Consider the following 26,022-nt stretch of genomic DNA (forward strand, 5'->3'; position numbering starts at 1 on the left):
AATAAAACGCATTGTACCATTTGCTCCCAAGAATGATGGATGTTAAGATACCATTAAAAATTCAATTGTATCAGCAACAGAGTTGCTAAGAGTTTGGCCACGTAACCAATGGGTGTTTTCCAATGCCCTTGCAAGCCAACTAACATGAAAACTAATGCCTCAGTAGCTGGAGTCTCAAGTTCGCATACAATAATATCCTTGCCGAAATCACAAAAACCAATATAGTGACCTGAACTTTTGTCATAAGTATACTGTTTTTAATTGCCATAGCATCAATAATGTGGGTACAATATTTAAAGTTTACATCTGTTTTCTGTTTATCACCAAGATAGACAAAAATATCATGGAATAAACCAGGGTCACAATTTACAGATAATGTCCAATGTGATATTGAACTGGCAGCAGGAAGACACAACATTGGTTGAAGAAAGTTATATGCACGTGGAGAATAAAAATGAAGAGTTAAAGCAAATTTATTTACTTCATCATTGTATCTGTGACCTTTTGGTTTAACATTTTGATCGAGAAATTGATTTTTAATGATTTCATAAGAGAGTCCAGAAATTTTTTACCTAAAACAGTTGCATCATCTGTAGTCAAATAATTTTTAGATTGTAAATGGGAAACCATGTCTTTTAAAGAACTAATTGTTTCATTTCTTCTTAACTTTTGCTGTAAAGCTTTGACTTTTTTTAAATTTTTCTTTTGTTGGTGATATAGATCTTACAGATAGTGTTAAAGATTGATAAAGTTTGCTCAGTACTATGAGTTGTGTTTTCTGGCTGGTAATTATGTGTTAAATTATTTTCTTTGTCGGTGTTATAGCAGGATAGACAATATTTTTTTTTGGACAAAGGATCAATTGCTGGTAGTGTTTGTATTGTTGGGAGTTTCCTTTTTGGCTTTTGTGTATTTGCAGAAAATACAAAAACTGATGGCACAGCATTCAATTTTAAAATTGGTTTATAATGATGATCAATAATTTTATCTGGGATACAATAGTTATAGTCTGATTCTAAAAAATGGTCGCTACATATACAAGTAAATTTAGTTGGGATAAAACTTTCACGTTTTAAAGCAACCATCCATCTCTTACACAATTCTAAATTTTTAATAGGAAATTTATGGAAGAATTTTGTGCCGCCTTTTATATATCTACTAGTACATCCATACGCAGCACAAGAATTAACCATTGTATGATGAAATTACCAAAAGAAATAACTAATTTAAATGAATGCTGAAGCAAACTAACAGAAATTATCTCTCGGGAATTAACTCTTTTTATTTTTAGGATATAACGACTGTTTTGCCCTTCGACCATATAAACTGTTTATATGGTCAAAGGTTTTGCCCGATATAATAATGGCCGTTTAAAACTGTAAACAAAAAAAATCAGCTTCACTTGGAGATTATAACCTGGAGTTAGAGATCTAGTTATTTATTTTACATCATTGCTGTTAGGTAGGTATCGAAGGTATATAAGTTAGGTAAGTAATGTATCTTTAAAATAAGTAGCCTTGTTTCCGTTAGGTATAAACCCAAAAAACAAAAATAATCATATTTTTAAATTTTTTTAAATTGTATAGTTAAAATGCCAGTCTATAATTACTCTGTTGAAGATGTTTAGCAGTATGTCTCTGGTGGAATAATAAATTATTATAATAAAAGAATATCAATTTTGTGGTATGTGTATATATAACCCACTATTTAAGTTAAACTTTTATACAATTCATGTTTAAGAGTTTATTATTATTGTATATTTTACATCATTGTATGTTTCTGAAGTTAGTTTTGTACTATTTCTCAGCATCTTAAAACACACAGTTGTTTTGGGACTTTTGTCAATTTTGTTATATATTTAAGTGTTGCAATTAAGTATTACTTTAAATATTTTTTGAAAACAATCTAAGACTAAATTAACTGTAAATTTATTATGGATTTGAACCTAATTTTCAGAAAGTGACTCTAGGTACAGTTCAAAAGAAGCTTATTGTACCTAGGGCCACTAATTTTTAAACCCTTCTACTCGATGAATTTTATTAGTAAGTCAATATACTTATATTAATACAAAGTAAATAGTAAAGAGATGTGATCGTATCAGTTTCACCATTTTTAGGCAAGTCTGGGGTCTTGAATTTGGGCATTGAAAAAATCTGGCCATTGGTACACAAACTTCCCCTAGACCTTATTGGACCTCTTGCCTTAACAAAACTTGGAAAAAAATATATTATTACAATTACTGATCATTGAAGTAAATATATTGGAAAATTAACAAGTTATGTAACTACTTTATTTTATAGATTTTTGATACTCTTCAAAAAACTCTAAAATTTTAGATTATTGAATAACGTCTGCTTATTTTCCTCAAATTGATTAACGAGAAAAAGGTTCAGAGTTTAAACTGGTAACGGTAAAGCTTTGAAAAAAGCTATTTTTTAATGATAGTATCATTGTAAAAAGGGGCTGTCGAAGTTCAAATTTTTCAAAGTTTTCTTTAAAGTTTGTCAATAAAGTCTAAAGACAAGGCCTTAGATATTTTAAGAGACTCATCTGGCTGGCTTGATGACACCTTAATTGATATAGCACAAAGTTTGTTTTTATATCAGTTTTCTAAAATATTTGGGTTTCCAAGTTTAAAATATCTGGGTTTTTTGCGTTTTTAGTTGTTTTAATTCAGGTGGTTTTTCAGAAAGTTACAGTTGTATGCAAATAATTAATGTTAGAAAATCATATTGGGTGTTTCTAAGTAATGTGTCCTGATGTTGTTTCACATTGGAAGTGTTTTCAGTTTTATGATTCACTCTTTAATAGTTTAAGTAAAGATGATGCCCCATTGTTAGTGCATAGAGTTGCACATGAAAATGATGGCGATCTTTTCTTAAAAGGAAATGCAACGGCTTTGTGTAGCAGTATCAAGCTATGTTTAATTATATAAAAAGATAAATACATGACGTAGAATTACCTGAAATGTATTGAGAATGATAAATTTCCTTTTGTTACTGTGTTATACTGTCATAAAAGGTGTGTTTTTAGTACTATCATTGTTGTGAATGTATCCTTTTATTTCTGCTATTTTTGTTTTTATGACTTATTTGAATATTTAAATTCAATCAATATGCATAAATACGTTTGTTTTTTTTTTATTGTTGGCTTGTTTATGCACCTTATATTTTAGTTAATATTTAAAAAGTTCATCACTTATTTTATTTTTGTAAGTGTCTTATAGATGTCTAAAGTTATACGATTGGCTGATTTAGGTCAACTAACGGGTGATGCGGAAGATATCGGACAAATCCTAATTTCAATATTTGAGCATAATAATTAGTTTTTGTGATTTTATGCGTTGGCATAAACGTTCTATAAAATATAAACTTTATTATTTGAAATACAATTATTTAAAATGAGGTTAAATGCAGCTGAACGAGAATCTTTTCGAAAGCGACTAAAAATGTTTTTTGTAAATAAACCTAATATAGAAAAAAAAAAGTCGTAAATCATTTTGAAAAGAAAAGATTTGCTCAAAGTACAATATATGATAACCTAAAAAGACTTGAAACTGTTCAATAGTTTTCTGATAGAAAGCACCCTGGTCGTCCGACATCCTGGATTAGAGAAAAGAAAGCCGAATTAACGAGACTTGTCAACAATCGAAAAGGGGTCAGTCAGAGAAAAATAGGTATTAAATTCGGTGTAAATTAATCGACAATTGGTCGTCAGTTAAAAAAAATGATAATTTTTATATAATTTTCAGTTATAAAAAACGTGAAAAGACTCCAAAATACACTATAGAACAACAAATAAAGGCAAAGAAAAGAAGCAGGAAACTAGTTAACCAACTCTATAACACAAAATCGCTTCTAGTCATCGATGACGAAAAATACTTTTGTTTTGCAGGGGACAACATGCCTGGAAATTCTGGATACTACACAAACAACAAAAAGACATGCCCAGAAAGTGTTCGTTTTATAGAAAAAGAGAATTTTCCAAAAAAATTAATGTGGATAGCCATATCTGACCGTGGTATGTCCGAGCCATTGTTTCGCACTTCCAAGGCTGTAGCGATCAATTCATCAATCTATATTAATGAATGTTTGGAAAAACGACTTCTTCCATTTATTCACAAGTATCATTGAGACTTTAACTATTTATTTTGGCCAGATTTAGCAAGTTCTCATTATTCTAAAGATTCTCTAAATTGGATGGACCAATATGTCTATTACGTTGATAAAAATTCCAATCCCCAAAATGTGCCTCAAGCACGACCAATTGAAAATTTTTGGGGACATTTGGCACAGAAGGTTTACGAGGGAGATTGGCAAGCTTCAACAGAGCAAGTTTTGATTGATCGCATTAAACTAAAACTACAAGAAATTGATTTAAACTTTTTACAGTCGCATATGAAAGGCGTCAGAGCAAAATTGAGATCAATTGCAGATGGTGGTGTTTTTTCATATAAAAAATAATATATTTTTATTATAAGATAAATGCTTTATTTAAAAAAAATATAATAGTAGTTTGTTTTTTTATTTATAAATAAGTTATTGACGTTTTTATTTTGTCCAATAACTTCAGCATCACCCGTTATTGCTTGTTCTTTATTTTGTTATTGGCATGATGATTTGTTTTTCTCACTTTGTAGTTGTTTTTTTCTTACTGTCATCAGTTATTCAACTAGGGTTATCAATATAAGATATAGTTAATAGGTACAGTTATTAAAGTCAATTCTTTATTTACATACATTTGTTGCAGTTGCAGTTAACTACTATTACAACTACACTAAAAGTAGTATTTTAAAATATGGCTGTGTAATTTTTAATTATAATGAGATATTTGATCAATTTTTTATTGAATATTGTGAAAGTATAGACTATTCTGACATTTTCATACCATGGCTGTTTTAACATTTTTAACATTTATATGATATAAAAATTCAAATCCTTCTGGCACACAAATAGAGTTTATTTTGTAAATCAATTTATTAACATATATTGATCAATGCATTTATTAAGAACTCTTCTGGCACAAAAGCATGTATTTTTATTAATTTTTTTTTTACTCATTGCAACTTTATGATACTGTTTATATTATATTATATTTCTAATCTATTTAGGGTTGTAATTCCATGTGGAAAAAATCGAATTTCTTACGAAAACGCCCAAGTTTCAACCGAGTTAAATTTTTTCAAAAGGACTTAGAAACCATGTTGTTTTATTTTGCTATTTATATTTTGTAAAAATATTTTGATCTTATTTTCAAAATAATGTTTTAGTGTAGCATGAAGTGTGTCGTTTCTTTGATGTCGTTTTTATTTAAAACATTCACATAGTAAGAAATAGTAAACTAAGTTTAGGTCACATTTTATTATTATTTTGCTATACTTACAATAAAACCGCTAAAATAGTCGAATAATATCCGTCTAGGTTGTTATTCAACAATAGTACAGTAGGGGTGTAGTGGTAGAGCGCTTGCCTCATTATCAAGAAGTTCCGAGTTCGATTACCACCACGTCCCTGGCAGTACCGCGCTCAACTTGTTTCTCAGCGGTCTTGTTCGTCATGGTTTGTGTTTCGAAGTTATAATGTTGAGAGTGGGTTGTAACAACAACTAAAGCAGTCTCCTCGACTATAGTAGCTTTTTTGGCCTTGAGGAGGTAAATACGTGAATAGTGTTATAACTCTATAATGCTAAAATGGAAAAATCAGTTACTTAAGCTAACTTAATAAATGAGGTAACAAACTAAACGTGATAGGTTAATAAGATATTAAAGTCAGGAAAAATACATTTATGACTATAACAACATACTAAAGAGTGCTCTTACTACTAATTTAACTTGTTTAAAAATTTAAAACATTTTAAAGTAAAGAAAAAGGTAGCATTATTAAACTTTTGTTGTTGTGTTTTGATTCATTTCATTTTGATTGCCTTAAATTGACCAATGTTAGCAAATGTTGACGCCGGCTCTTAATCAACTAAAAAAATTAAACTTGTTTCTCTAAAGTTAAAATTAAATGTCATCATATGATGGCTGTTGAAACAATACTTGACATACTAAGGGTTATCAATATTTTGGTAAATATCACGCGGTATTATCCAATGCTAGTTACGCGGTTTTGCACTATACCCGACAATATGTCTTTATCTTATCGCAAGATTAAACTGCAAGTATTCTAGCTAAAATAAGGCTATAAGCGCCACAAAGATCTTCTGTAAAATTAGAGCTTGCGCTCCCTTTATAAGTTTAAGCCACATTTGAGCTGTTGTCGTTACCTTGGCCATGGTACTTTTGCAAAGCAAGTCTTACTTTTATTTTTCATTACTTTTTTTATTCTTCGTTTGTTTAACACAAATAAAGCTTAGTTTTATATCCAATTTTTTATATCGAAACTAAAGTGCACAAAACAAAGAATAAAAGTGATTTGTTCTGTGTGACACATCCGGCATCCTATCGGTAATGACCGTAAAGCATCCTGCTTCTCTAGCTTCCTTTAAAAGAACACACTACGCCAATGATGCACACTCACGAATGATTTCACTCTGTAATTCCTATGAGAGGTAATGGGCCTGCATCCGAGATCTTTTTCTTGGGTAACAACTTAAGTTTTCTTGATGTTTATTTAATATTTTTTTATGATTTGAAACTGTTCCAGAGCTCCCAGAAAATTGCCGTTCACTTTCTCTGTAGAGTAGAAGTTTGACCTTTATACAATAATAATACAAAAAACGGTAAAAGAGATGCATTGTTAAGAATAAAAAATAATTGCCAAGTAAAAAAATATATCTAACCTCTAAACGCCGCGTTTCGTGATGAGAGAAACAATGTTGCACCTAGAACACAACGCAATATTTCACGCCTCGCTACCTCAGACTCTAAAGTTTTTTTTATCGTCAAATAATATCACTATTATAGATAAGAATTGTTAAAAAAGTCTTCCACGTGATTTAATGGCTTTGGTGGACAGAGTCGTTATGATATGCTTTGATTCGATCACTCAGTTTTCTCCAGTCGCCTTTGATTCCATCTTTTAAGCGGAGGAGACATCGATCTCTTGCTAACCCATGACTTTTGCACCCAATTAGAGAGCAAGAAAAACACCTAAGTGACTTATTAATATGCTCTAGTAATGTTCACTTTTACAAGTAAGTAAAAAGTCAATAATACTCTTCTCTTTAGCATTCGTTGAGTTATTTGACACATTATCACTTCCTACGCTTCCACCTATATGTAATATATGAATTAGCTAATATTGTATGAATAAACATTTTTAAAGAAGCTGCGGTGTGTAAATTCTTCTTGATTATTTATTTGCACTTGATTCATCCGCTAGATTTATTTTTATTAAATAAACTTTCACTTGTATGGAAATGCGGAAGTTCCTCATAACTGCTACTCTTATTATAGTTGACAACTAATTTAAAAACGTTTCATATACTAAATATGGATTTATCAAACGTTTATCAAACGGCTATCAAACGTTCATCGCTATCAGTTAATAGTTAAGAAAACAAATTAATTGCAAATGTCATAGTGAAGCGCTACACATTTATGTCGTTGATAAATATATTTGATCTCAGATATAGGAGATGTTTTTTTGAAAATTATACTTATGCTTGTTTTAGCTCTCTAGTTTATCAAGAAAACGCTACATTGATTACATGCCTGTAGTAATATGTCGTCACTTTTTTTCTCATAAAATGTGCTAGCTCTACGCTATTAGACTTATTGACTTAGCGCCAAACCAGCCCACAGTGGGCCAGAATTCACTTTTACTGGACAAAATTTATAACTAATTTAACATTAGGGCTTTATTGACTAAAATTAGGACGAGTAATAATATGGCTTCTGCGCTTTTTATAAAGGTGTTATTTTTACAAGTGCTATGTTCACCAAATTTTACATAAGTACCAATATGAGGTCACGCTTTTTAAAAACGTAAATATATTTTTATTTAGTTGCTATGGAAACCTAATTTTGCATAGCAACAGCTAAATTTTATTAGTTGTATATGTTTTATTTGTGCTATGTACACTATTTAGCACGTGTTTTATTATGAAATTCTCGCTTTGATCCTGCTCACGGAAAGCAAAATTTTTTTCAGCTTAATATGATTAACTAGTGTTACTACGCGTGCTTTTACACGTTGCTAGATAAACTTGGTTTCCGGTAAAAAAAATTATATTCTAGCTTAGTTAATTAGTTTTTCTAATTAGCAGATTTTACAATCGTCTACAGAACTTTTTTAAATATGCATGGGTATTATTGTACCCATGCATTCACAGTCACTGAAAATCTTTGATAATGTATGCTACAAGTAGTACAAGCTTAGTAAGTGGTAGGTCTATATATTTTAAAATACAAAATAATTATGTATATAATTCAGGCGAAATTGCAAAATAAAAGAATGGCTTTCTTTTAAGAGTTGCACAACACCATCTGGAAAATTTTGTGTGGCATGTAGTACCAGGGATAAAGTTGTACAAAAAGCTGTGCTGTTTCTAAGCAATAGTCTTTTAATTTATTGGCATCAATCATATAACCAGATGACAAAATACACAGCACAACATATATCCTTTTAATTAAATGCACATTGATAATTGCTGCTGTTTGTTCAGTATTTCTGAAGAAACGTCGGGCAGTATTGGCATTATTTGATGATCCAGAACCACCAGACCTAGGGATATCAATCACCAGCCCAACTTCATTTCTGAACCGAGATTGAATTAAATTCTTTTTAGCTTTAACTTTTTCTTTGTCTGCATCTGACCTTGATGCCCATTTCATTACTTCAGCTTTGTAGCCGACTTTTAACAAACACTCCATGCTACGAATCCATGCATAAAGTGTTGACAAGTTATACTTCGATCCGGTCGGAGTTAATGGCAAATTGCAAACAATATTAAGTTGGTTCATTTGACTTGGTGTTGAACCACAAACTTAGCAGCACTAACTTGAACTAGTAAATGAACATAATGCAGTGGCTACTTTTCCATCTTTCATAGTAACATCAACTATGTGAAGAACAGTTAATTTTTCATACTTAGATACAACAGTTGTCAAGTTTCCAATAGCATTTTCAAGAAATTGATGCTCTGCATTTAAAGCGTACAATTTGGCAGTACAATGTTGATGACGGATGTGGATTTCTCCAAACAGTCTTCTCCACTCGACCATAGAATCCTGTCAGTTCAAGTGGTTCAAAGCAGGTAAGAAACAAACTTGTTTCTTGGACAAAGCTTCTGTTTCCAGCTCATCAGTAACTTGTGTATAAATGTTTTGCTTATTTGATCCATCAAAACCAACCATTAAGCGCAGAGTTAGCCTATCAAAAACAAACGAATTAATAACATCATGCTATACTTCCAACAGCCGCAGCACTGATCTAGCAATATGGTGGATATAAATTACTTCTTTTGCTTTTCGCATTGTTTCGTAAGCGCTGATATTGAGATTAGCTCATCTAATTATCTAACAAAAGAGCCAATGCTTTTTCAGATGTATTATCAGAATGATCTAGTTCAGCATCTTTGTTATCAGCCAATTTTATTGCTATCTGAGCATCTGTCATCTTCTACCTACTTTCCACAGTTGTGTGCCACTAGCAAACAACAGCTCAAGTATTTGAGGCTGACAAAGTTGAAACTTTTCTTTCCTTTGTTTTTCAAGACGAATCTTCAAATGGTAATGCAGGTCGAGTTGTTTATTTTTACTCTCCTTCATTAATGTGGTATTCAAATAATTTTCAAGCCAAGCGGAATTCTTTCTAATAAACTTTGCATCGGTTCGTTTACTCTGAGTCCATCTTTTACCATATTCAGAAATAAATAAATAAAATTGACTCTCAAACTTTTCGCCTTGATACTTCAAATTATGTTCTTTAATAAAGTTGTATACAATATATTGTCTTCTTTTTTATGTATTGACAGACTGTTGAGTCTGATAATCTGGTGAATTTCGTTTCTTGTGACACTCATTAAACCTAAATAAAAACAGCAGTTCAACATCTAAAATGAGTAACCCCAACCAAACCAATTAAAATAGATTATTAAATCCATTTGGTTTGACAAGCGCTAAATTAATAACAACAAAATTTGAATTAATATATATATATATATATATATATATATATATATATATATATATATATATATATATATATATATATATATATATATATATATATAGAGAGAGAGAGAGAGAGAGAGAGAGAGAGAGAGAGAGAGAGAGAGAGAGAGAGAGAGAGAGAAAGAGAAAGAGAGAGAGTGTGCTCAATGTTCTTAAAGAACAGAGCAATAATAAATTAGTAAAAAAACACTTATCTAACTTTTATCTTCTACTTTAAGTTTCACCATTGCTGGATCATCAGGAAGAGTTCCTCTTCCTGATGATCCAGCAATGGTGAAACTCTTTCCTTAAAGTAGAAGATAAAAGTTAGATAAGTGTTTTTTTACTAATTTATATATATATATCTATATATATATATATATATATATATATATATATATATATGTAGTTTTTTCTCGTAATCAACAAATCAATAAACAGATAAATTAAATTAATAAACGATAATCTTTTCTCCTAACTAAAACTCTATTTACAAATTTTTCCTCAATATACATTGAGGCATATTCGTTTAGACGCATCAATTTTTTTCTCTTTATCTTAATTTTTTTCTATAAATTGTCAACTGATATGCATGCAAGTTATTATCAAAATAATTGTTGTGTTGTGGGCAAATAAAAATCACAAAAAAAATTTTTCTATGTGTCTTTATTAACATGAGAGTATGTTTGATATACAAGAGTACATTTTTTAATTGGAGTATATCTATAGACGCAGTCATATTTTTGACATTAAAAGATGGAAATTAGTAATGCGTATGTCCTCCATTACACTGGATCACTTCAAAAATTCTGCCTTTCATTGACTCCACTATTCGTTGAAGTGTAGTTTGATCCAACTCGGACCATGCTTCAAGGATTTTACACTTTAACTCTGTAACAATTTTAAATTGGTGTCCAGCTGCTTTAGCGTCATAAACTTTTCTTGATAGCATTCCCCACACGTTCTCAATTGGATTTAAGTCCGGGCTACAAGCTGGCCATTCGAGAACCGGGATGTTGTGGTCTTTGAACCATTTCATAGAATGCCTAGATGTGTGAATTGCAGCATTATCTTGCTGAAATATGGTATTATCGTCCATGTTTTCATCCATATAAGTTATGAGAACAAGTTATCATCCAACATTTCTGTATACTTTATCGAGTTCATTATAGGTAAACCACAAGACAGAGTCAATTTTCCTGAATAAGAAAATCCACCCCAAACCATTAAACTTCCTCCTCCATAATTTCGTTTTGTTTCTTGGTCATTTATTCCTCTTAGATTATGCCAATAACAACTGTAAGTGTCCGGACCATCTAAACTAAACTTTTTTTCATCTGAAAATATTACGTTTTGCCACCCATGAGTCCAATTCATATGGTTTTTAGCAAACTGTAATCTAGCAACTTTATGGTGTTTTTTTAACATTGTTTTTGGTGTGGTTTCTTCCACTTTACGTTTGATGTTGTACGTAGAATATGTGCAACATGTTTATTGGTGACAGGCAATAATAATTTCTCCTTTATTTGTGTTGCATTCAGTTTATTTTTGGTTGATTCGAAGCTAATTCGATTAATTTGCCAATTTGTTAACACTTTGTTGCCGTTTGTTGCTTTTTTTACACCGTAATTGTCACCTTTTGCAATGTAGTTTTGTACAACATGGTCAGATCTTCCAATTTTTCTTGCTATTTCTCGTATAGAAAGTGCTGGTGAGATTTTTGAGCCACGATATAAATTTATTTGTATTTTTTCAGCATCTGTCAAATATTTCCTTTAGGCATTTCGTAAAATGCAATAAAAATAATACTGACAGAGCAAAAGATCAAATAACACTAAAATTTATCAATTTATTTGTGTAAAAGTGATTAAAAATCAATAATTACCGTTATTAACCTAATTGCGTCTATAGATATATTCCAGTTAAAAAACGTGCTTTTGTAAATCAAACATACTCTCATGTTAATAAAGACACATAGAAAAAAATTTTTTGTGGTTTTCATTAGCCCACAACACAACAATTATTTTGATAATAACTTGCATGTATATCAGTTGACAATACATAGAAAAAAATTAAGATAAAGAGAAAATAATTGATGCGTCTAAACGAATATGCCTCAGTGTATATACTCTATGCTTTTCCTAAAATATCCTTCAAAACACCGTCATAAATCACTGCAAAAACATATTTACAACTATTATTGGTAAAAACTATTAAAGCTATTAAATCTCTAACGTCATTAAATGTTCTAGAACTTTCCGGAATTACACTCCTCCTTGATCCTTACGGATCATCCAAATAGCAATCAAAGTATTTCGAAGGCATGCGCCGTTCCCGACCACTCCGTCGCAAAAGCATGTCGATTTCTTTAGCTTCGACATTTTCCTCGTTCGTCTCTAATACATCTTTAACTTGCTCTCCTTGATTTTTAGCGTTCTCTAGACCAGTTTCAGTATTCATCTCTATTTCCACATCAGGGATAATGCAGGACTGAGTATCATTTTGAGGTCTAACGTGTTTCACATGACGCGGAATGCCGTTCACTTCTACGATTTGTTTTGTCGCATTCCGAGTTATCGTAGCTGGTTGCCACTTTGTATAGCACCTCGCGTTTGGTGGATTCAGCCAGACTTTATCGCCGATTCGAAACCTCTTGTTCGTGACATTTTGCGCAGGAAGATTCTCTTTTCCCAATCCTTTCACACCAATGGTATAACTGTATATTTTGTCCATCGGACTTGCACCATTTTTGTCGGCTGAGACATTGTACCAATATAGTGCTTCCGGTATCGACATTTTCGATCGTTCTGCTATTCTCTTGATCGTACGGTGGTTTCTTTCTACAATTCCATTTCCTTCAGGATAATAAGCGGCTCTAAATCTAATTTGTACTCCCCAACTATCAAGGAAACTCCTTACCTCTTTAGTTTTAAATGTCGGCTCGTTGTCAGTCAATATTTCAGACGGTGCTCCACGTTCACAAAAAATAAGACGGAGTATTCGGACTATGGCAAAACTTCCGTATAAGCTTGATAATTGTCGCCACAACGCGTATTTTGAAGGTCCGCAATCAATTAGACTCAAAAACTTGTCAGTGCCATAATGCGTGATGTCTATGGCCAATCTCTCCCAGTTTCCTTCAACATCCAATTTCCCTTTTTCCCACCGTATTGGCGCTGGATCTATTGACTGACATGGTTCGCAACTTTTTATCACATTTCGAACATCGTTTTCAGTAGCAGTCGGAATTGCTTTACGAACAAAGTTTAACGTTCGATTCACTCCGAAATGTCCAGTTCTTTGGTGTATATCGGAAATAGATTCAGCCTTCGTAGCTACGATTCCCATACAACTATTCCGACACTCTGGCACAATCAGTTTGTTGAGCCATCTGCTGCAAACTCTTGTTAATGCGTCAGCCAAATTATCTTTAGAAGGAATGAGTTTTACCTCAACGCTAACATTGTATTCTTCAATTAGCTGTTGCAACACGCTCAGTCTTCTTCGAATCAGCATTTCACCCGTCGCTTTTGATCTCAACCTTGATTTTCCTGTAAGGGCGTCAGAAACCCAGTAGAATACTGTCACGGAATCGGTAAAAACAGTCACTTTCTTCAGCTTCCACATCAGAGCCATATTTATTCCACGTATCACAGCGTCTAATTCTGCCACAAGCAGGCTCGCAACGTTCCACCTCAGCAAATACTTCTTTAAGCACCCACTTAACGTTCTTATCACAAATTTCATCGTCGCAACCCTTCGTCAGACTGACAGCTTTCCTCTTCAAGAGACTACAAATCACTCGCAGCCAACCACACACGGGTAAATGTCCTACTAACTGTCCACAGATTGAAAACACAACTCTCCTGGTTAACTTTTGCGAGATAGCATCAACTCGATTCCCTCTGGACCACATCAGTTTGTTACCAACCTTGCGCACACACAACCCTAACACACGAACTCCATCATTACCAATCTGCTCACCTTCTTTACTTTCTAAACCATATTTTAAAAAATGCCTGTTGACATAATCAAGACTCACCACACTTTCGTCTACGAAAATGTTGTCAACATAAGCGGACGTTCCACTCTTCATTAATTCGTCTTGATCAATGACGGCACTCACAACGGATTTCATGATCATTGGCGCAACGTTCAATCCGAAACCAAGTCGTGTCAAACAATACCTTTTATTTCGAAAGACCACTGTTTGGAAGGGCCAAAGAGATTTATCAGTTTTTAGTTGAAGATAAGCCTTGCGTAAATCAATAATTGCTGGTTTGTTACCCATTCTTCTCCATTCTCTAAGCTTTTCGACACACACATCTGCATCTCTCGTGTATGTCTCAATGAAATTGTTAGCTTCTCTCCAGTCCAGAACAGGTCGGATTTTGTGGTCTTTGTTTCTCTGAATGACAGCCATTAAAGGAATCTGCCCTTTGGGCGGCCCCAAATCATTTTCGTCATACTCTAACAGCCACTTCCGATCAATCCAATCCTGTAGTTCGTTTTCATAGTCTGCTCTAGCGTGTTGTGGAATTCCGTACTGTGCCACTTTATTGCGCAATCGGTCGGGGCTTTCTCCATCTCTCCATTTCCATTTGACTCTCCATTCAACACCATTAAAAACTTCTTCGTGATCTTTCTTTTTTATTTCGATTTTCTTAACTTTGTCCTTGTTCAAAGCCGATGCTCCACAGTAACTCAATCCGAACTTCGCTTTTCCCAAAGGAGAAATGGATACTCCTCCTAGTAATTTAATGGAACTCATTCCGAGCATCATATCAACTCCAAATGGTTGGAAGTCCACTAAAATAACTTCATCACGTGCTTTAATGCCATCAACCTCAAGAATCACGACCGCTGACCCAGTGCACTGATGAACTTTTCCTTCAAACGTTACTACCTTTTGAGAGTTTGAGTACCTACATTGACTTTTGGGCAGGAATTTTTTATTCAAAATCGTCTTCGAACATCCTGTGTCCACTAAAGCTGTCGCAACCATACCGTTAACTTTTAAACGAATAACAGATAATGTGCTCATTCCACCGTTGTTCAGGAGCGAGGTAGCGCAGATTCCTCGCTCCTGCAATCGTTTCCCTGCAGCTTCCAGCATTTCGATGCAATGTGTCCTTCCTCACCACATTTAAAACATCTAACAGTCTTCGGTGACAAGTTCTTCGCAAGCAAACAATTCTTTGCAATGTGATTCAAACCTTTGCAGTTGTAACACACTAACGCGGTTTTTGTAGCATGGCGTCTAGATACAGCGCCAACAGCGTAACTGTCAATCACATTTGCACAGTTCAAAGCAGCTCTCACTCTGGGTAACATTATATCAATCGGTTTCATTACGGCTCGAAATCTTGATGATAAAACTTCTGGCAAACCCACAACAAACGCCAAACGCACAGACTCCTCTGATAATTTAGCAAGATTAACAGATTAATTGAAGATAATTTGACGCAAAGCTTAAAAGTCTTTAACAAAAGCCACTAAACCGAAAAAATTAAAAGTAATTGCAGTTCAGTGCACTTAAAAATTTTAATTATAGAATTTTGGTGTTTGCAAAGAAACACTACATAAATCATTTTTTAATATAAACTTATTTTTTTCAACTTTGTTGTATAGGCTGGTTTGGCGCTTAACCATCCATTTATTCGTGAATTTGGTGTAAGACTAATCAATATCTTTAATCAATCAATCGTTTATTTCTGAATTAAGATTTTACATTTAAGGATGTTTACAATTAGTAAATTTACTAATATAAAGTTAACACTAATGTTAATAATATCTAATTAAAATGCTAATTTAATTTATTTAAAATGCTAACAATATCTAATTAAAATGCTAATTTTCACAATATATAACAACAATAATAAACTTTATAACATCAAGATAACGATGTTAATAATAAAAATAACAATAAGCAATAGTAATGACAACAAAATATATTATAAAAATTAAAAAAAAACAATACTAAAGACCACAAAAATTGATTATAGAAATTATAAATATTAACTATATTTTTTAATAAAAAGTAGAACAAACTGGTTTTAAAGGTTGAAAACGAATTGAGAGCTTTTAGTTCATAAGGAAGGTTGTTCCAAGTTTTAACGCTTTGATATTTTATAGATTTATGTCCGTAAATAGGAGGGCGGTGTTTAGAGACAGATAGGTTTAAATTACTATTGGAACGAAGGTGATAGCAAGTGTTGGCACTTTTGGAAAAGAAATTGATGAAATTTAAAGATAGGTTATTGTTATAACTAATACTATTTATTTCCAGAATATTTATTATTCTTATAATTAATATTCTGAAAACAAATAGTTTTTAAAGCCTTGTTTTGAGGTGGAATAACCTAATAAGAGCTTGTTGATGGGACTGCCCCCATACTTGGCATACATATCTAAGATGTGAGCCAAAAATAGCATGGCATATGTACAATAGTGTCTCAAGATTAACATAATGGCGAATTTACCCATAAATCCATAAGATCTACTTAGTTTCATTGCCAAGTCTTTACAGTGGGATAAAAAGAAAAGATTTGAATCAATCTTTATATCAAGATATTTAATTGAGTTAACAGGTTCAATTTTTTTTCCACTTAATCTAAAGTTCATATGTTTATAAATTTTTTTTTTTATTATTTAAAAATAATGAGTTCAGATTTATTAGAGGTTAGAAAAAGTTTGTTGGAGCGAAGCCACTGAACTAGATTTAGTGGTTAGAATTCTGGCTTAGAACCCAGAAGTCCGAAGTTCGATGCTGGCTCAAGCCCAATAAGCGTCATTTGTAAGGAAGGAGGCGTGAACTTATAGTTAAATACTCTCCCGCGGTGCTCCGTGATAAGACCGTCAAGACTTCTTGGAGAACCTAAATAACATTTAAAAAAAAAAAAAAAAGGATTGGTAAGTTCATCGTTAATGTGTTTGTTAATTTTTTTAATGGATTTATTAATTAGCATTAGATTTAAAGTGGTATACAGTAGTAAAATTAATGGATGTATGAAGATCATTAATTTAAAGAAGGAAAAGCAGTGGTCCCAATACTGAACCCTGAGGAACACCATTAGAATATTTTACAAGGGTAGATTTTGAGTCATTGGTAAAGACAAATTGTGTTATTTCGTTTAAATATGTAGAAAACCATTTAAAGGTACGCCTCTGATACCATAATGTTCTAATTTTTTCAACAAAATTGAATGATCTACTGTACCAAACGCTTTCTGTAAATCGACAAATACACCATATGCAAAATATTTATCATCGATTACTTTTCTAATCAATCCAGTTATTTCAATGAGAGCATGAGTTATTAAGTGATTGACACGAAATTCATACTGATGGGTGTAAAAGCATTTAAAATTTTTCAAGAAAAGCATAGAAAAGTATATATTGTGCATTGCCTTTTCAAAGAGTTTATCTATATTAGAAAGCAGGGAGATGGGTCGGTAATTAGTGAAATCTAGTAGAGAGCCTTTTTTAAACATTGGAATAACTCTTGCAACTTCAAAAGTGTCTGGGAAAATATCACTTTTAAATGAGTTATTTATAACAATACAGAGAGGCTTTCAAATAATGTGTGGGACTAGTTTAAGGAGGAATGTATGTACGCTATTAGGACAAATACTTTTTTCAGTTTTGAGCGTGGTTTTAATAAGACCAGATATTTCATTTTCAGTTACAGGATTAATAAAAAACGATTTAGCATTTGGAATGCTATGAAAGTTACTAAATATGCGTTTAAGGGTATGGCTTTGCTAAGTAGTTTGTAAGGTACAGTGCTAAAAAAATTATTAAATATATTAGATACGGCAGTGTGATCAGTAATAAGATTTTTGTTCAATTTAAGTTTAAAAGTGTATTGTGTGTAGAAGGTCTAATATTAATGATTTCTTTTATACCCTTCCACGTGTTTTTAATATTGTTCAGATAATTATTAAGATATCTAATAAAGATTTTTTGCTAAATTTTAATAAATTGGAAATTTTGTTTCTATAAAATTTGAATTTTGCAAATAATTCATTTTTCTTATAAATATTTTATGATTTAATAAACTTTATATAAAGTTTGTTTTTAACTAAAATAGATTTAAGTATTCCATACATAATTCAAGGTTTTGATTTTAGTTTAATTTGTTGGTTGGTTAGTATTTTGTAAGAAGCATGTCGGTCTAAGATTTCATCAAATGTTTTTAAAATAAAATACATGGATTTATTAACATCGCTATCTTTTTTAATGGAGAGTTCCCAGTTGATATCAGAAATTTTTTCAACAAATATATTTTTATTAAATTTTTTGAAGCATCGTCTGTAAGTTTTTACTTTTTTTGGGTGATTGGGTAAGCCAGGAATGCAAATAAATTGTGCCATGTGGTCTGAAATTGAAATTGTATTAATGAGCGTTTTTGATATAGCCGTTATGCACGATGGTAAAATTATAGAAGGGCTTAGTGAGTAAGATGTCAAAGAATCATGGTATGTAAAAACAGGGTTAATAAATCTATATTAAAATCACCCATTAGAAAAATCTTTCTTTTTCGCTACTTAACTTTTCAAGTAGAGCAGTTAAGTGGGAAAAAGTAAATTCATGTTGATTCATTGAAGGATGGTAATAAATGCACCCAATTTGATTCACAAGGTTTTGCAATTTCAACAAAAATAGGCTCCAAATATTTAGAAGAGTAAATCTTAAGATCATTGCGAACTACGTAGTTTAAACTTGACAACGCTCAATTTTAAACCCGTTTATGTATATATCAGTTATATTTGTATCATTTATATATAAATTAGATTCTGTAATACCTATTGCTAAGGAAAAATTATTAGGAGAGCTGATAAGACTACAGAGTTCGTCAATGTGAAATGGTAGAGAGACGATGATAAGATAAATATATGGTTCTGAATTAGGAAGCATAGTTTTTTTGAGGTCAATAACGTCATAGTATTTGCAATTTATTTAAATCTTTCAAGATTTTTTTATGATTACTTGGAGTCTCAAAAGAATTTAATGAATTAGTAGATATATTCTTGCATAAGAGTGTTGACTTAAGCTTCAAATTGGAAATCGAGCTAAAGGCTATACTCTTAGATAAACTGCTATGACAAAACAAATCTGACGAGTCATTCTTTTGAATGACTCGTCAGATTTGACTTATGATGCATACTCTTATAAGTCAGAATGACTTATAAGAGTATTCATCAATATGGTTACACTTTGCATGGATTAATGAGTTACAAAGATCTCATTGGATGGTTCTTTGATTATCAGTTATATTTTAATGACAAGTGTTGCAGAGAGATTTAAATACCATAATCTTTAGAAAAAATAAATATGTGTACATGCAGTATTAACTAGTTAAAGTGACTAAAAGTGACTAAAGTGTGAAACACAGGTTAAAAAAAAAATGCAAAGTAAAAGACTAAGACTTATCAAAGTAAAACACCAAGACATTATCATATAAACATAATAATTATCATATAAACATAATAAACATAAAATAAATTATCATATAAACATAATAATTATCATATAAACATAATAAACATAAAATAAATTATCATATAAACATAATAAACATAATCATTATCATATAAACATAATAAACATAATAAATTTTAAAATTGTGTACAAAATGCAATCAATAAAGCTAACCGTGTTCTAGGCTTATTGTATCGTATATTCAACCATATGATTTTTTTTTACTTTTTACTATTGTATCGTATATTCAGCCACATGACTCCACAACATCTTAAAATTCTAAACACAACTATTGTACACTCTCATCTAGAATTCGCGGTAGCAGCCAGCAATCCATCGTCAAGAATGCATATTGATAAAATTAAGAAAGTAAAAAGACGAGCAACTTGTTTAATACCTTGATACCGTCGACTATCGTATAAAGATTGTTTGAGCCTACTAAATTTAACTTCATTAGAAATACGTTAAATCAGGGGAGATCTTATTTAAGCGTATAAAGTTGTTAACAAGATAGACATGTCATATGAAGTGAACTCCGTGTTTTTCGTATAAGGGTGGAAAATCCAATAAAAACTATTGGACATCACCTGAAATTGACTAGAGATTACGCACAAAACTGAGTATACTAGGTTTGTAAAAAACTGATGCCTTTGCTCGCAATTTTGCTCTCAATTTTGTGTTTGAAGTTTTTGCATCGAGCTTTGCTCTGAAACTGTTAACAGATGTAGTGCATACAACGACTTACGACAATGCATTTCAATAAAAATAATAATTTTATTAGTATATCATAATATACTAATAAAAAAACTTGAACGCTATGGAGCAAAAAATAACAATTTACTTAGGTTTAAAAGTTATTTGACCGATAGAAAACAATTTATAGTGTATGAACAAAAACAAACATTCCCGTCCGCCGTAACTTGTTGGGTTCTCCAGGGTTCTATTTTAGGACCACTGTTGTTCCTAGTGTACATTAATGATTTAAATTTAGCAACAGATCTATGAAATTGTATTCTTTTTGCAGATGACTTCAATCTTTCTTATTCCCACAGAGAAACTAATACACTATTTGAAACAACAAACGAACAATTATAGAAAGTTAATGAGTGGTTTATAAGTAATAAACTTTCTATATATGTGGATAAAACCAAATTTATTTTGTTCACAAAAAGAATAAATCAAAAAATGTTCCCATCAAATTGCCTAATTTAATAATCAATAACACTAACATTAAAAGAAAAAACTCAGTAAACTTTCTAGGCGTAATCTTAGATGAACATTTACGTTGGAGTTTAGATATAAATGGCATTGAAACTAAAATATCAAAAAATTTAGCAATGATATATAGGACTAGACCATTTTTAAACAATATTTCTTTAAAAAGTTTATATTTCTCTTTTATTCATTGTTATTTAATTTATTGCAATATTGCATGGGCAAGTACAAACCATACAAAATTAAAAAAATTGTACTGTAAACAAAAACACGTGTGCAGAATAATTTTTGGAGCTGATAAAACTGTATCTTGCGAGCCTTTTCTACGTATACTTGGAGCATTAAATATATATAAAATCAACTTACACCAAGTTTTAATATTCATGTATAAAACAAATATAGGATTATCTCCTAAAATATTTAAATTTTGACAAAATAGTTCATAAATATCCAACAAAATTTTCAAATAACAACTTTGTTGTCCCAAAATGTAATTCAAAACTAACTTCATATTCAGTTCTTTATCGTAGACCGTACTTGTAAAAAATGTTTCCCAAGATTGTAAATACACATAAAACTTATATAGAGCAGTTTAAAAATGAATCAAAACAGGCATTCTTACTTATGGATTTTAATATATCCGATTTTAAATGTTTTTTTTAATTAAAACTCAAATACAAAAAAATAATACAAAAATTATGTCACTGAGTGTATCAACATATTTTTTTTTTCATTACCTTAATTATGGTATTACCTCTATGGCGTTTGCTAATTTATTTACGTTATTTCTATGAAATATACTAATTTGTTTATGTTATTTCTATGGTGTATATTAATTTATTTACTTTATTTTTAAATCTTAGTTTAAATTTTTAAGTTTTAAGCAAATAATATCTTATTTATTTTTTCTTATTTACTCAATTTTTCCTTAAATTTTGATTCTTTAAATTTTTCTTTAAATGACAACGAATTGTTAGCTATTTTACTTTTATATATTTTTAATAAATAGTTTGTTAACAATAGATATTTAAATATTACGGTTTTTGTAAATACGGGAGAATGGGGCTTGGTGATAAGGCTAAATAAGTCTTCTTCTTGCCCCGCCAATATTTATTTTTATTTATATGCTTCGAAACTGTATATATTATTAAACGGCAAAATAAACAATAAACAAAAAGAAAAACACTCTGGGTAACATTGAATTTACGAACCACATTTACGAATAACATTGAATACAATGAGATTGAATAAAAACCTATAATCGTTTTAAATTTTTTTTTCTTGGTTATTCTTTGCCTGTTCTTCAACCAACGAGAATATAATAAATTATTTTTTTTACAGAAGTTTTGCCTGGTAAATAAAATTTATTTGTAAAAAATTATTTTTTCTATTCCAGTGAGACAGTAAAAGTGGTGATAACATCGTGTGTTTTCAACCAAAAGTGGTGATAACATCGTTTGTTTTTAATGTAGAATATTTTGTATATATTGTGAATATCAGATAAGATTTTTTGCATTTTATTGAATTAATAGTCGACTTTTAACATTAACTAACAAACTTGAAATGAATTTTTTTTTTAATTTTATTTAGGTGCTCTAAGAAGTCCTTACGGTCTTATCACAGAGCACCGCGGATGAGCATTTAATTGGAAGTTCACTAATAATATCAGAAGACCTTACTTTAAATATGAACTTCAGTGACTTATTTGGCTATTTGGTATATAATAATATTGATATTGTAAAATGCTGTATGTAAAGAGCAAGAAAGAAAATTATGTTTGTTTTGTATCAATAGTTGTATCCTGAAAATGTACTTATAACCTTTAAGTTTTTTGAAACTTAAATAATTTTAATTCTAAAAAAAAAAAATGTAAACATATACAGGGTGTGGAAAAAGTTCCCGTACAAAAGTATAATTTAAAAAAATTATCTTTATGGTGTTTTCTTTTAATATATAGTGTGTTTTTAGTATTCTTTTGTATTCCTTCGTATTCTATTAGTATTTTTTAGTATTATTTTGTTTTAAATTAAAGTGTAATTTATTTCTCGTCTAGTATAGGAACTTTTGCTGTTTTTGCTATTTATATTTTTGTACTGGAACTTTTTCCGCACCCTGTAATTGTTTGGAGTTTGCTCCATGTCTGGAGGTTAGCTATCTTAAAGACCATAAAGTGCTGGATCTGCCCCTGATCAATACAGATTATGATCCTATCGTTCTATAACTGACTTGTTAACCGTTATAACAAATATAGGTTCTGTCGTACATTAGATAAAATCTAACTTGTGTTACCCATTTTCTTCGACTTCTTTATAAATATTATATTCGTCCTGGTATTGAAAACCGTTGTCATAATTTTTAAATAATTTTCTGCTAACTCCCAACGTAATTAGTGTTTGCTTGCAGCCTTGTTGGAGTTTAATTTTTTGTTTTTAATAAAAATTTCAACAAGAAAAATGAATAATAAAAACCTTGTGTTCGACATATATTCTTTGCTAATAACCGCATAGCATATATGCCATTTAAATGTTAAGCAGCTGTTTCGTCGTAGTTTGAGCCTTTGACTAAATAGAAGGTAACACGAGCATGTTCATTTAAATCCAGCGTTTTTTATTAAATTACTAAGTTTTAATAAAAATCAAAATACAACAGTTAAGTTTATTATTTTTGTAAAACCTTTTATTTTTTTTTGTAAATTAATACTTGTAAATTTATAGTTAACTTGCTTTATTTAAAAGGTTTTTCCTTTTTAAATACTCTGCCGCTATTGGTTGCAAGGTTTTTTCTTCCGAATGTGCAGTCTAACTTGACCAAGTCAGACTTCAAAGTTCAAGTCAAACTTCACTTGGTTAAATGCTTATTTTTTTAAATTTTTGCTTTAGGTGCCAAAATAACCCATACGGTCTTGTTACGGAGCATCGCGGATGAGCATTTAACTAGAAAGTTTACTCCTCCTTACTTACCGATGGCGCGCTTCCTTTCTTTGCAGTGCTCTGTGATAAAACCGTTAAAAATATTACTGATAAAATTAATTCAAATGTCGCTTGCTTTTATTACTGGGTTCATATTCATCATGGTATCCTAATCCAATATTCTAAGTACCCATAACAAACGAGAAACCATTAGTGTCCTATATGGTGTTTTGGTAAAAAATAGTAATAGTTAATTTCATGGAGCTGAAACCCTATTATTGGTATTTTTATTTCTTTTTGTTTTAAGAGAAATTAAATATGCAACAAACACCATTCGTAACTCTTTACGGAATAATGCCGGTTTGGTTTACTCCCCACTTATTCGGTATCTAATATACATATGCTTTGCAAACTCAGTACTACTTATAAGTTTTGTTGATTGTGTACAACTCTGTGGTGTAGGCAGAATTTTTTCATGCTTCAGATATGATACCATTACAAAAAAAAATTTTAATTTTTTGTATTCTTATTAGGAAAAAACGGGGCATGATGGCAAATGAGGCAAGATGGCTTTTCATACAGCAAATCAACAATAAAACTTAAAAATGGGTGAAAACAAAACTGTATTTACATCTTTTATTTTAAAACGTTAATTGGTTTTTTAAAATATTATTAACGCAATTATAGATGAAAATATATCGTAGAAATATCATATTAAATCTATTGAAACAAAATCTCCAAAAGTATCTCAATGTTATATAAAGTTAAACCATTTCTTAATATTGAGTCTATAGTTATCTTTCCTATTGCAATATTGCATGGGAAAGTACCAATTATGGGAAGCTTAAAAGAATCCATAGCTAACAAAAACATGCAAATAGAATTATTTTTGGTGTCAACAGAACTGTTAATGGTGAATCTCTTTTAATGGAACTTAATACACTCAATGTTTATAAACTTAACATATACCAAGCTATGCTTCTAATGTTTAAGTCAAAACATGGTTTATCTCCTAATATATTTCACTCTTACTTCACCGAAATTACTCATAAATACCCCACAAAGTTTTTAACTAATAATTTTGTTGTTCCAAGATCTTATTTAAAACTCAGTTCATTTCAAATTCAATGCCGTGGAACATTTATATGAAAAATAATTTAAATAAAACTCTTTTAAACTTCTCCCCAGAACAATTCAAAAGAGAATCTAAACAATTTCTTTTAGAAAATAACTTCGATCTTAAAAAAAAAATTTTAATTTATACCTAAAATAATTAAACTGAAAAAAGTCATCGTTACTCTCTTATTTTTATTTTTATTTGTTTCTTATTTTCTTCACATAAAAATGAAAAATAAATAACTAAAAAAATATATATATATATATTATTATACGATTTTCTATTTGTAATATATTGTGTTTTACTATATAGTTTTCAACCTGTAAATTGTTAACTTTTAATTTTTAATTTGTTTCATAAACTGAAGACGACAATGTAAAACGGGGCTCGACGATAAGACAATATGCGTCTTCTTCTTCAAATTTATGAACTTTTCATTTTAATCTTTTAATTTCAAATTTTTCTATTTGCAAACTTATTCAGGAAATGAATCATTATGATAACACAAACATACTGACAAAGTATTATTGCAACAACACTTTATTTTAATAACTCTTGCCCCGTCTTCCCTAACATAATAAAATCCTTTATAACATGTAAAATCCGTAAACTTTCAAATTCAAAGTCTAGATAAAAAAAACTAAAATACAAACAAGGTATTTGATAGAAAATCCAAAATATCGCCGAAACCTTTTATTCAAAAACAACGTGTATACCAAAATAAAATATAATTATAATACAAATATGCACATTGTATCGTAAAGTTTTATTACATATAATATAACTACATTATCAAAAGTATTCAAAAATATTTTCAATTGAGAGAAAGAAGTTTTTTAACTTTTTTTTGAAGACTGGAAAAGTAATCGATAAATTCGGTAAAACAATCCTATTCCAGAGATATAATGCACGATATGAAATACAAAATTGATTAAATCTTGTTTGACAAAATGGTTGATTTACAAAATGATTATTTCTTAAGATGTATTTTTTTATGGTTTTCAAAATAAATAAATTTTTAAAAACTAAAGGGCATAAATCGTTTTTCCATATATAAATAAAACATAAAAAATTAAATACATTTAATTTTCCATAAAAATATTTTCAAACGGGTGATAAGTAATTATTCGGAATGACTTCGTATTGAAATAATTCGGTCATTTTTTTCATGCAGACAATTAAGTAGTTTATATTAATAA

At 30.5% G+C, this 26,022-nt stretch overlaps 2 protein-coding genes across 2 annotated transcripts; both read right to left on the reverse strand.

The window, feature by feature from the left end:
* Positions 1-12,382: 12,382 nt before the first annotated feature.
* On the reverse strand, positions 12,383-13,615 carry LOC136082499 (uncharacterized). The gene has a single exon (XM_065801906.1). The coding sequence runs from the start codon at positions 13,613-13,615 to the stop codon at positions 12,383-12,385; it is 1,233 nt and encodes a 410-aa protein (XP_065657978.1).
* Positions 13,616-13,661: 46 nt separating this feature from the next.
* Positions 13,662-15,215, reverse strand: LOC136082500 (uncharacterized). The gene has a single exon (XM_065801907.1). It carries the CDS (start codon positions 15,213-15,215, stop codon positions 13,662-13,664), a length of 1,554 nt encoding a protein of 517 aa, XP_065657979.1.
* Positions 15,216-26,022: the final 10,807 nt, after the last annotated feature.

The sequence above is a fragment of the Hydra vulgaris genome, chromosome 07 (genome assembly GCF_038396675.1).
Source record: "Hydra vulgaris chromosome 07, alternate assembly HydraT2T_AEP".
NCBI classification, from domain to species: Eukaryota; Metazoa; Cnidaria; class Hydrozoa; order Anthoathecata; family Hydridae; genus Hydra; species Hydra vulgaris.

Bases quoted from the DNA above. Each gene is read 5' to 3' on its own strand.
- LOC136082499 (XM_065801906.1), bottom strand. From the start codon at position 13,615: ATGCTGATTCGAAGAAGACTGAGCGTGTTGCAACAGCTAATTGAAGAA.
- LOC136082500 (XM_065801907.1), bottom strand. From the start codon at position 15,215: ATGCTGGAAGCTGCAGGGAAACGATTGCAGGAGCGAGGAATCTGCGCT.